Source organism: Trichechus manatus, unplaced genomic scaffold, assembly GCF_000243295.1.
Source record: "Trichechus manatus latirostris isolate Lorelei unplaced genomic scaffold, TriManLat1.0 scaffold00159, whole genome shotgun sequence".
In the NCBI taxonomy this organism is placed as follows: domain Eukaryota; kingdom Metazoa; phylum Chordata; class Mammalia; order Sirenia; family Trichechidae; genus Trichechus; species Trichechus manatus.
In genome coordinates, this window is record NW_004444095.1 from 6,199,650 (window position 1) to 6,212,717 (window position 13,068).

General features: G+C 35.7%; 1 protein-coding gene across 1 annotated transcript in view; it reads right to left on the reverse strand.

The window, feature by feature from the left end:
• CFAP47 (cilia and flagella associated protein 47) overlaps positions 1 to 13,068 on the reverse strand; it is a 431,188-nt gene that overhangs the window by 365,674 nt on the left and 52,446 nt on the right. Inside the window, exons 16-20 of the mRNA XM_023740562.1 lie at positions 10,079 to 10,209; positions 6,888 to 7,010; positions 5,320 to 5,451; positions 2,558 to 2,635; positions 391 to 535 (exon numbers count right to left, since the gene is read on the reverse strand). Coding sequence (XP_023596330.1) covers positions 391 to 535; positions 2,558 to 2,635; positions 5,320 to 5,451; positions 6,888 to 7,010; positions 10,079 to 10,209 — 609 coding nt within the window. The remainder of the gene's footprint in view (positions 1 to 390; positions 536 to 2,557; positions 2,636 to 5,319; positions 5,452 to 6,887; positions 7,011 to 10,078; positions 10,210 to 13,068) is intronic.

Genomic DNA, 13,068 nt, shown 5'->3' on the forward strand with positions numbered 1-13,068 from the left:
TCTAGAATAGGCAAGTGTATAGAAACCGAAGTTTCTTAGTGCTTACCGGGAGTGGGTGGGAGGGAGGGGAAAAAGAGAACTCAGTGTTTAGGAAGCAACTGAGCTTCTATTAAGGGTGATGAAAAAACCTGGGTACAGATAAAGCTGATGGTTGAACAACACGATGAACATAAGTTAATGTCACTCAACTGTACATGTGAAGAATGTTGAAATGACAGATATCTTGTTGCATATATATATATTTACCACAATAAAAAAAATGCACTGAGTTATTAAAAATATTTAAGAATGATTGCTCTTGACTTATAATATTTTTTTCCAATTATACCTTAGAGCAACTTAAAACTGCTTTAATTTTACAATAATACTATTACAGAATAAAATACATACCTGTTTTGTCTTTAAAATCCATGGCAAAGTCTTCAAATTCTTCTAGATCGAACTCCACCCTGGCATGTGTTATACCTTTATTTTTTATTAGAAATGGAATAATCTGGGTAGAACCAACATAGGTGCCATAGAAATTAAAGACATTCTAGATATAAAAAGGAAATAATAAGTAAAAAATAGGATAATAACATATGTAAGAATGTAAACTGTAAATTATACTGTTATGTTTATCAAGGACATTATTTAGACCAAGGAACTCTGTATAAATTAGTCACTTTTTTCTTCTCCCAATGCCCTATATGCAATCATTTACCAAATCCTGTTAATTCCCCCTCATTCTTTACCTCTTATCCTTACTGTAACTGTGTGGAATCAGTAACTTATCGCTTTTCATATAGTCTCTAGATTTTCTCCAATTATCCCTCCCACAACTAAGCCACAATTGAACCAATTGAGAATCTGATCACATCACTTCCCTTCTTAAAACTTTGATGGCTCCCCACCATCTGCAGGACAATGCCCACATTCCTTAGCAGAGCTCATGAAGCTCACCATGACCTTCTCCTGCCTCATGCTCCAGCCTCAGTTAGCTCCACTCTCACCCTATCACTTAATACTTCACGCAAGCTGTATGACTTGGTCAGTTACAATTCACACCTTGGTGTTTCACCTCTCCGTGTTTTTATCTTGCTCCTTCTGTCAGGAAGGTCCCTCCCTAATTTGAAATTGCTTGATGATATCTTACATATCCTTCAAACCCCAGTTAGAGAAACCAGAATTACTCCATCTGTGTTCAGGACAACTTTTGTCCCTTATATTTACTTATATTATTACATCATATAGTCCATTTATTTGTTTACATATCTTCTCTCCTACTGGACATTAAGCCTGATTCATCTTTACACCCCTAGCACCTACTTGACACCTACCTTAAATACATAAGGAATGTTTGTTTAATGTGCCTGAACTCTAACTTATATGCCAGGCATGTACCTACACCACAAAACTCTATAAGATTCTTCCTTCTGGTAGAGTTAATATAGATACCCTACAGTTCCTTAGTAAAATAGTCACATATAACATTAAAACGAAAATGAGATAATAGTGTTCTAATGTTGAGGCAAATACTGCATTAAGGTCAACTGGCCATGATGTGTTCCACTTAAAATACCAACTCAGTTCCATAGATTAACTTCGTAAAATCCAAAAAGGATAACGGAAGTTTGATTCTTTGCATACATCAAAAAATCACTCCTCATCCCATTCTGTGGAGCAATGGAATGTGGAAAAATGGAAACTCAAGAAGACAATTTGGACATTATCTTGTGAAGTCAAACATGCACATACTCTGTCTCAGCAGCTTCACTCCTTACAGAACCTCTTACACATGAGCTCAGAAAATATGTATATTAATGCTCACAGCTCTAGTGCTCATAATAACAAAGAACAGAAACTCCCAATTAGATGAACAAGAGAATAAGTATGTATAGTGTATCCACACAATGGGCTATTATGCAGTAGTGCAAATGAATAAAACACAGCTACATACAACTTAGATAAACTTCAGAACCACAATATTTAATTAAAATTAACTCACCAAAGCCTACAAATATTACACCTTTGTTACAAAGCTCAACAACAACAAACAACACTGAACAATGAATGATTAAGAGATTCACACATATGTAGTGGCACTATGAGAAAAAGTATAATAATAATAATCACAAAATTCAGGAAAGCGGTTATCTTTTGTGAAGTATAGGATCATGAAGAAGTCTATGTCGAGTCGATTCCGATTCATAGTGACCCTATAGGACAGACTAGAACTGCCCCATAGGGTTTCCAAGGAACAGCTGTGGATTTGAACTGCCAACCTTTTGGTTAGCAGCTGAGCTCTTAATCACTGCACCACCAGGGCTCTGTCGAGGTCCACAGGTTTTAATGGTAATTGGTAGTATTCTGACACTTAAGTTCAGTGATAGTTCACAAATCTTCATTTTATATCATGCTTTGTCTCTTAACATATATATTACATATAGTCATTTATATCTGTCAAATTACTATATAATAAAATATGCTTGAACATAATCTGCTCATTAGGGACATACAGCAAATAAAAAATCACCACACTTAATAAGATGATTACACAAATATGCAATAGACTCACCGGGCTGATTTCAACATCGGCAATCTCAATAGATCCACCAATCCTAAGCTCTAAGACATTTGCACGGCGAATAGCAACCTTATTTAGGAGAAACAGAAAACTTTGTAGAAACCACATCAAAATATAATCATAAATTGCTGAAATACATTATCTCCATTTTATTCCTCAATATACTATGAGGTCACTATTGTTAGTAGCCCTGATTTACAAGTGAGGAAAATTAAGGCTTAGAGAGGCCAAGTAATCTGCCTTTTTTTCATACAACTTGAACGCATCAGCAGCTAAACTTGAACCAAGGACTGTGTAAAGTCAAAGACCATGCTCTATCACTTACACTCAACTATCTTAAAGAAAATTAAGATAGTGAAATAAGAATTTAGTTGTACAGTTCCTACAAAATAAAGAACTGTAGATTATTTGAACATATAATCATTTAAGCAAAATCTCAGAAGCATAAAAATAGCATTCCCTAAAAGACTCTATCTATACAAGACTACAAAGAAGTCAAGATCTAGATTTAAGTCTAAATGTATATTATACTTAAGAAACCAATATGAGAGTATTTCACTTTTTTGCACAGAATCACTGACATGTTTATAGGCAAAGATACCACAAAATAGCATTTATTCGTAATTATTGGGGAAAGTAGTATGCCAACTAAATAGTTTTATTAACCAAGTTGCCATATTTATAATACTGTATGATTGCCACAATTTATTTAAAGAGTATATAGTACATGATAAAACATTTGACTAAAATCATAAGAAACATAATTTAATGATTCAAAGGAAATTACAAATTGGCACGTTCTTCATTTGATGAACCATATACATAAGTCTTGACTCCCCATGCCTGCCTTTTACTCATCTGCCCATCATTTTTTATTCACTGAAGACTCCTGGCTGAAATAACTCATCCACTATCTAGCCCATTGGTCCCTTGACCTTTTCATTGCTAGAGACTTAAACTACAGCCTGACACTCTCATCCCTCATAACTGCATGACCTCTGAAATAATTCATTCATTTATCCTTCTCTTTCCCGCTTTCCTACAACCTCCTTTCATTACTGCTTTTTCACTCATTTTCAGAAACGTTCCTGGACATCAAGGGAACTTCCAAGCCTGTGATGTGTGATGTTCTCGCAATCAGTCCCAATTTACCTGTCTGTATTTGGTCCTTATTCTGCTTCAATCCCAAAGTTTATTATTCCAGTCTTTCACTTATCAATATCTTTGATATGCTTACACTCATCTGGGTTTCACAGGGGCAATGGAAAAACTGTTTATCATCTCTAAGATTAATCCTTAACCTTCAGACCAGAATGTATATGCAATTGTCTCTACTAGATCTCTCCACATGGAGACCCAAAAGGTGCCTGAAACTCAACATGTCCTTCCTAATCTGATACTCATCCTCTGCTCTCTTTCTCACTATAATGGTGCCACCATTCTCTTCACACTTGTCTTACCCTTCTCATTGATACGTAACCATTTTCAATCACCAAGCCCTAAGTATTCATCTGCTAAATGGATCTAAAATCCTACTTCCTGAAAGAGAATACCATGTTCTCTTGCCTAGACAAATCACTCTGAACTCAATCTTCCTGACCCCAGTTCACTGCTCTATAACAAAAGTGATGTCTGAAAATTGCAAATGTGATTTTGAAACCCCCATGCTTAAAACCTCTTTATATGAAGCCCAACGCTGTTAATATTGTTGATAAGGCCCACATGAACTAAAACTTGCCCAGGTCTCTAAGTGCTTCTTTTCCTGTTACCCATGCAGTGTACAGTCTGGTCATGCTAAATTTTAAGCCCCTCATATCTGCCTTGCAGCTGTCTCTCTACCCCACATCGCATGCTATTTGCACTTCCTAAAATACTCTTTCCCTCTCACCTCCTCCACCCCACCACCATCCCTTTCATCCGGCTGATTCTTAGCTTTTAGGTGTCTTTTAGATGTATCTTCGCCTAGGAAGCTTTTCCTGATACTTTAAGCATGGATCGCGTACCTCTCTTGTGTATTCCCTTAACCCACTGTATTTCTTCATCACAGTACTTATCACACAATATTGTAATCTTCTGTTGAGCTGTTTATATTTCCCATCAGTCTGTAAGCTCATTAAATATCAAGGACACTTGTTCTCTTGTTCTCTTTGCATACCTAGCATCTACAATGGAGACACATAATGTGTACCCAATAAATACGTGCTGAATGAATGAATAAATGAATCACATTGTATTATGCCGCTAAGAAAGGTAAGCTTTGTAAAAACAGCATAATTCTTTAAAATACAGTGGAAGTTACTTTTTCAGAAAAATCCATATTTTGATGATTATATTTTTGGCATTTTTTCTAGAACATTATGCTTAAAAAAATTCAGGCTTACTCTCACACTATAAACCACAATATTTAATTTAAAACCATTTTTATTTCATTACCTATTTCTTCATGAAAGTAAGATACAATTTTTAGGTTATTTCTTTGGGGACCCAGGCAAATCAGTGTCCATTACATTAGACTACATATTATTTTATCATTAATTGTTATGGAAAATTGAGGAATAAAATGGGCAGATATTTAAATATCATAACATTTAAACCCATTCCCTATAGAAAAAAAAAAGCTGAAAGAAGTTTTCTGAGAAAAAAAATGTACACATCATTTAAAAGTATTTTACCTACTACTGTAAATATCTTAAACAACCAAATAAACCCCATAAACATATATGAGGTGGAAACATGCAAATGTATAGATATACCTTTGCTTTTGTATCAAATTTTTCTGCCACAGTGGGTGTACAGGAGATATTCAGAACAGTTAGCCCCCCCAGTGGAATTATTCCTTGCGATGGAACAATGTTAATGATTGGCAAAAGATTCTGGTCACAAACCTGCAAGTGAAAACGTGCAGAAATGCTGCATTATTCTTTAAAGCTACTGTTTCAAAGTGTTCAGAGGAAAGCTTTCAAACTACAACCTAGAAAGAGAATCCCAGGGCCCAGGCTATGAGATGATTTTATAATAGGTTATCAAACACCAGACACACAAATCATTTGTACTTCAACAAACAATTGCAATCCTAGCCCAGCTAACAGAACCTTCAGTAGTGGCGCCTTCCAATTCAAATAGGAAATACTGTCTATTATCTGGAGTGCTTTTTAAGACTTTGCAAAACTCACAAGGAACAGGCATATCCATTAGAGAAGATGTCAAAATTCTAAATACTCTTTTGGCAGTTTACCTTTTCCCTGATCTTTAAAATTGAAAGCAATATTAATGGTGAGGTGGGACAATGAACTGATCTCCTTTTCTTTACTATCTCCTTGAGAGAAAGCATAATGTCTAGGATACCATTTTAACCTTCAAAAAAGTGTAAGTAACTTATCAAGGATTTATGATGTAGTTTGTTAAAGGCCAATTAGGCCTACCTACCATGTTTTGGGAAACCCTGGTGGCGTAGTGGTTAAGAGTTCAGCTGCTAACCAAAAGGTCGGCAGTTTGAATCCACCAAGTGTCCTTGGAAACCCTATGGGACAGTTCTACTCTATCCTACAGGGTCACTATGATTTTAAGCCAGTATAATTTAAAGAGAAATTGGTCAATATATTTTTGGGGGTGAAGGGACAAATAGACCATCAAGGTAAGAACTAATACTGAAGCAACAGAGTAGAAAAGGGTCTCCCCATTTGTTTATATAGACCATATAGTTGATTTGGGCAGAAAACAACACATAAAACATGAATGAAAGATCTCAAATGCTAATTTCTATTGCCACCATTGGGGGGGTTCTTAATACATTTTTCAGAAAAGCAAAACAAAAAATAGGACTCTAAGCCCACCCCTCCCCCACTTAAATCAGGAATAACAACTATAAATAGAATATCGTCAGAATGTCCTTGATCTAGATCCTTTCTACCATAACCATCCTGATTTCAGAGTGAAAATGAGGAAAATAGGAGAATCAATTCACTAAATATGGAATGTATCATTAATAACAAATGCATATTTTATTAAGATTTTATTTTTACTATTATAAATCATCTCTTTTTTCAAGTAAACAAACTAAAAGGCAGAGAGAAAAACAGGCGGGAGGGAGAGGAGAGGAAGGGAGAGACTAAGGAACAAAAGGAGAGGGAGGTTTCTTATGAAAAATGAAAAGGACAAACTAGATCAACTGTGCTCATATAGATCTCATATGAAATATCTAAAAAATTAGCAGAAGTCTATTTATAATGACTATGGTGTTAACTTCATAGTATTGTGGCAAAAAAAGTCAATTCATAATATGATCTGATTGAAATAAGAAATGACCAGCATTCTATATTACCTTGAAATAAGCATGGTTTTGTCCCACATTATGAAGAATGGCTTTCCTCCAACTTGTTAAACCTTGAGGACTATTACTGAAGAGTATTCTTGGCTCCAAAAGAATAACCTTGGTGTGACCAATCTAATAATAAGAGGACAAAAGAGGAAAATGCAGTAGGAACAATAGTAAGTAAAATATGTGTTTTGTTTTGTTCACAAAATGAAGTATCTTAATTTATAAATATGCATTAACCAAATATATGATTACTGAAAGACAAAAACATAATCTGGCTGTATTATTTGTTCAATGTGTTCTAAGATGCAAAATGAATACAACCTCAGGTTTTTATATTTTATTTTTGATGAAAAATATTCAGGTCATTATATAATAATATTTTCCTAAATTTAAACTTAATTTGTGACAATCCAGTTACAATGGAGTGATAATGTCATATAAGATATTTTATCTAGAGATCATCTACCAGCATACCTCAACTATGTACAGTGTTACTATGTGTTATACCGAAGGAAAGTGTTCAAAGGTCACCCAAATATGGGAAACAGGATTCTAAATTAAATTATGCAGGCACATATCTACTAGAAGTCTCACAGTGGTTAATATCTTGAGAATGTGCACTTTACTTATGTAAGAATAAGGAGGTAGTTCACTGTGATTCGCTTAAGCACAGGACTCCCTCTCTTCATCCCATGCAAAGCACCTCACAGAACTAGTATATCATAGAATACATTTTAAGAAATAGTGATATTATCCATTGCTCCCTTACAGATAAGAAAATAGTTGCCAAAGACACCCAGAACCCAAGGTTTCCAAATCCTCATTCAGTGTTCTTTACACTCAATCCTACTGCCTTTTTCTATGAAATATTATTCTTATTTTTTTAGATTTTATAAATTCTTATAATTATTTTGTTATTTGAAGAAAATGATTGGAATAATTGGAATAAAACTTTTCAAGCAAAGCTAACAGAAAAGAGAATGGTTGAGTAAGTTATTCATAAATCAATGGCAAACCTTAAATGAGCATTTTACTTAATCACTTCATGTTCCTCCATCTTTGCTTTCTTAACAGTAACACTTCACAGTTCATTTCACTGTAAGGGCTTCAAAAATAATTTACCTAAAAATAATTGAATTACTCTGATACCTCAGAGTATAACTCTCATCCATTCCCAGTGTGGGAAAAGCAGAAAGCAAATTATCATAGAGGGTAAAAGCAAAGGCTGTGGAGGACTACAGATGTGGATGTAAATTTCAGCTAGGGCACTTACTGCCCTTGTGAACTTGTTATCAGTTACTTAACTACCTAAGCTTCCATTTCCTTACCCATAAATTGGGGATAACAGTACCTGCCTCATAGGGTTGTTGTAAGGTTTAAATTAGATAATACATGAACAGCATTCACCATGGTGTCTGACACATAGTAATTACTCAATAAAAGGTGCTTATTTTTAACACTAGGTCTAAGTTACTAAATTACCTATTCTTTATCTGTTAGAAAAAATATACACACTGAGTGAGTATAAGGGCAAATTTGTTAGGAAACTTTTCAAAAATAATAAATAACAGTTAAAAAACAGAAATACATACATATGTTCACCATATGTATGCATACTCATTATAAGTTATAAGAATTTTCATAGAAACAGTATTTTAATGGCTAATAATTTGAAACAACCCAAATGCCCATCAGTGGAGTAATGGATAAATGATGTATAGTCATAAAATGGACTACTACTCAGGAATGAGAATGAATAATCTGCAGCCACATGCATGAGCACAGATGAATTTCACAAATCTAATGATGAACATAAGAAGTCAGACAATAAAAGAGAGCGTATGGCTTGATTAATTTATATAAAGTTAAAAAACAGACAAAATTAATCTATGCTCTTAAAAGTAAGCATGGTGATGATCTTGGGAAGACACAGAGTGACTGGAAGTGTGCTCGAGGGGGTGTCTTTTGGGGTGCTAGTCATGTTCTGTTTCTTGAGCTGGTTGATCTAGGTACTTGTTACAAAGGTTGTATCAGTTTGTGAAAATTAATTCAGTGATATACAAATTACAATGCATACCTTTCTGTATATATCGTAGTTTTATGCAAATAAAGCACGCCTTCTGCATTTGTTTGCCAGCCACGCCCCACCCCCCCCCACCCCCAGACACCCTCACAAGCACCACCATGCCAATTCTCCTCCACATGTTGCTGTAAAAAATGAGCATAGTGCACTTAACAAAATACCTCATGGGGCGGGGGGAGAATGCCCAGCAAACAAATGTAGAAGGCTTGCATTATTTGCATAAAAATATGATATATATTATACTTCAACAGAAGTTAAAAAAAATAAAAAGAATCCAGAGTCATTTACGCATAGTGAAAATCAGTAGGATCCAGTTTATTTCAAGACCGGAGCACAGGAAAGTCCCTGCTGGGTTCTGACTGTCATTTACCTCTCATCTCTTAAGGCTACAATGTCCTTAACTGCTAAAATATATAAGAGCATGGACATGGCTTAGAGATAAAGATGGAATTCAGTAAAAACATTCGGCTTTTGTAAAATTTCTAAGAATATTGGGAAGGCAATTTGGTAGACAAATAAAATGCATTCTTGGTGTTGGAGAGGCATGAAATTAAGGCCTTCAGGGCTTTTACCACAGAAAAAAGTTTAAATTACATATCACAACTTTCACTTTCCTCACGTTTTCATTAAAAGAAACATTCTATAAAAACAAGAGTTTTATCTATTTCCTTGCTATGAAAATTACATGGGCCATTTCATACTGAATTACTAATTATTACTAGAATAGTAACACTGTAATACATTAGGGAAAACTATATTTTTCTTTGGCTTCTATTAATGAAATAACTTAATTTCAAGTGGCCCCCTTGACAGTATTACATATATAGAGATGCTCTAACAACAAGGTAGTATTGTTGGCGTAAGTCTTGGATTTCTGAGTTAATTCTAGATAACACAACACATTTTTGAGTAAACTCTTCATTTATGGTAGAGAGGTGGCTCCATGAAGGTGTGAAAACAACTTAATTACTGCAGGCAAAAGCAGATCTGACAAACACTATACGTACGTGTGTGTATACATACATATACATGCACCAACCATACACGCATATGTACACCCAACCAATTTATAGCTCTTAAAATAAAAATCGTATGTAAGGGATATAATTACATGTGCAACACATTTCAGTTTCAGTGTGTTTCCTTTATAGACGTGAAGAATAAATTCTCCCCTTTCTGGAGAACTGAAACCTGGCTGCCATGTTACTTCACATTCCAATGATGAGAATGCTTCAACAATGCCTACACAGAGTATAAAGAGAGAACAGGACATTTATCATATTTTCATTTTATTTATTTTTTATTAATATTCAGAATAAAGGCTGATAAAAAATTTAATGATGTTATATAATAAATTATTAAAATCAAACTCCAAAAATAGGAAAATGCTAAGTGAGAGATGAACACATGAGTGTAGTCTTATAGGTTTGATTATAAATCCAAAATGCATACCTTATATTCCGATTTTAATAGGCAAGTCAAAATATAGGACAAAAAGTATGCCAATATTTAGAAAGCAACAGAAAACTTATCAAGGAGGCAAAGAGTCCAGGATTAGAGCTGACCTTACATATAGACAATAAAACACCATTTGTGATTCCTGACCAGAATGATTCCCTCCATGTGTTTCCTGACACTCTGAAATACCTATCAACGTCAGACACTCATGCAAGCTTTCTGAGGGAGACATTACCCTTACCAGAGACTCTTTTGGAATGTACACATCCCTAGAGATGTAACTTCTGATGTAGCTATCAATAATTAACACATTTCTAGAATTCAAATGTATTGAGAACCTAAGAGGTATCAGGCACATTTGATGTGAGCTATTTTATCTGATAAATTCATCCTCTCCTTTGGAGTAAGGAAAACAATACCTGATGGAAAGAATGACTTAGAAGTTCTTTCTTCAGGAAGAGGAATACCTGAGATTCAAGGGCAACAGACACTAAATGTACAGGTGAGTGATTTTCATAAACAAACCTGCCTTGGGTCAAGTTGACTCTCGTACGAGAAGGGAAGCAGAATTGTAGCTCTTGTTAGTGAAAAAAGCTCTCAAGTGTGAATGACCTGGATCCAAGTCCTAGCTCTGCTATTTACAAGCCATATGACCTTGGCAAGTTGCTCAAACTATGTAAGTGGCAGTTCTTCAATCTTAATAAAAGATATAGTACCTTCCTCCTAGGTTTGCAATGACCATGTAGAGAGATAATACCAACCTATGAAGTGATTAATTTAGTGTGAGGCCCCAAAAGCACTCAGTGTCAGATATTATTAATAATACACTTGAATGCTGCTCAAAGAAGTGCTAACAGTGTAGTGGGGGATCCATCAGGGTTACATTTGGCTCTAAATGACAAAAAGCCCTGCTACACTGGCTTAAGTAGATAAGGGTTTATTTATCCCAAGCAATCACAAGCCCAGGGATAGATATTCCAGGACTGGCTCAGTAGGTTGACCAATGCTTCTACCAGCTTACTATATCACTCTTCCTTACTGTGTGGCCATCCTCAGTGTGGAAAGGCATTGTGACATAGTAATTAAAGGGTACAGATCTTAGGTTCAGACTTTCTGTTCAAATTTCAACTTTGCCATTTATTAGCTGAGACTTTGGACAATTTACTTAATGTCTACGTAACTCAGTTTACTCATCTGTAAAGTGGGAATAACAATTGTATCTAATTCAGGGAGTCTTTGCAGGGGTTAAGTAAGCTAATATATGCAAAACTATTTGAAACAGTGCTTGGCACATAAAAGGAGGATGGGGCTCAAAGAAAATTCTGTCCATATCTAATTGGCAAGGGAAGCTGGGGAAAAGAGTTTTCTAATTAAGAACACTGCTGCCCCAAACAAAATTGGGTTTCTGTTAGCAAGAAAGGGGAATAAATATCAGATATGTATTTAGCAGCATCTACCACAAAAGGAAAAGATCCCTGGGTGGCGCAAATGGTTTGCGCCGGTCCTAGAGGTTGGTTGTTCGACCACACCCAGCAGTGTTGCAGAAGAAAGACCTGGTGATCTGTTTCCTAAAGATTATAGCCAAGAAAACCCTATGGAGCAGTTCTATTCTGTCACATGGAGTTGCTATGAGTCAGAATTGACTCGACAACAATTTGTTTGGTTTGGTGTTTAAGGCAATCGGAAACAGATACAAATAATTGTAGATGGCATAATAAAGGCACAATAGGAACAGAAAAGAGTGGGGCGGGGGATTAAATTAGCCCAAGAGAACAGAGGAAAAGTCATTATAAGGAGGTGGCACTGAGTTGCAACATGAAGAATGAGTAGGAACTCTGTGGGAGGATAAGACCAGTGGGAAGTGTAAAAGTTGTATTACGGTAGAGGAAGAGAGGAGGCTGTGGAGAATGCTGTGATGGGAAGCAACTTTGACAATGATTTAGTACCACAGATTATGAAATCTCACTGCTAAGTTAAAGGTTGGTGGTTCAAACCCACCCAGTGACTCCACGGAAGAAAGACCTGGCAAATTGCTTCTGTAAAGATTACAGCCAAGAAAACCCTATGCTCTATAACACATGGGGTCACCGTGAGTCAGAACTGACTTGAAAGCAAGGTTTTTTTTTGGTTTTTATTGTGAAATCTGAGTCCCCTGAAAAGAGTTTAGAGCAGTACAAGGATTGACTATAGGCCAGTGCTGAGGACTCAGCTTTGGTGGAAAAACAACAATGTTAATTTTTCCCCTCCAGTTAGGATAGCTATATATTTTTCTCCAAGAATACTATGTATTTCGGGGGCAGGGGAGAGAAACTGGATGGCTGGATTGACCCAAGGCCAGGATTGATAGGGCAGGTACTGAACATGGCCAAGGAGTGAGAGAACTGAGAAAGAAGGTGAGAGTGAACTGACTGAAGACAGCTTGAGGACTGAGGGACTCGCATTCAGTACGGTCAAAGACAACCGGGATGTCTGTTTTGTTTTGAACTATACCTAGTGGAAAAATCAATGTAGAAGCCAATTCTATCTTACAAAACCAACCATTCTTACATTCTCCCCTTACAATATCCATTATCCAAGCACAAATTCAAAATACACCACACCTAAAAGAGAAAAGACAGACACAATATAAAATTTGATTTCAGA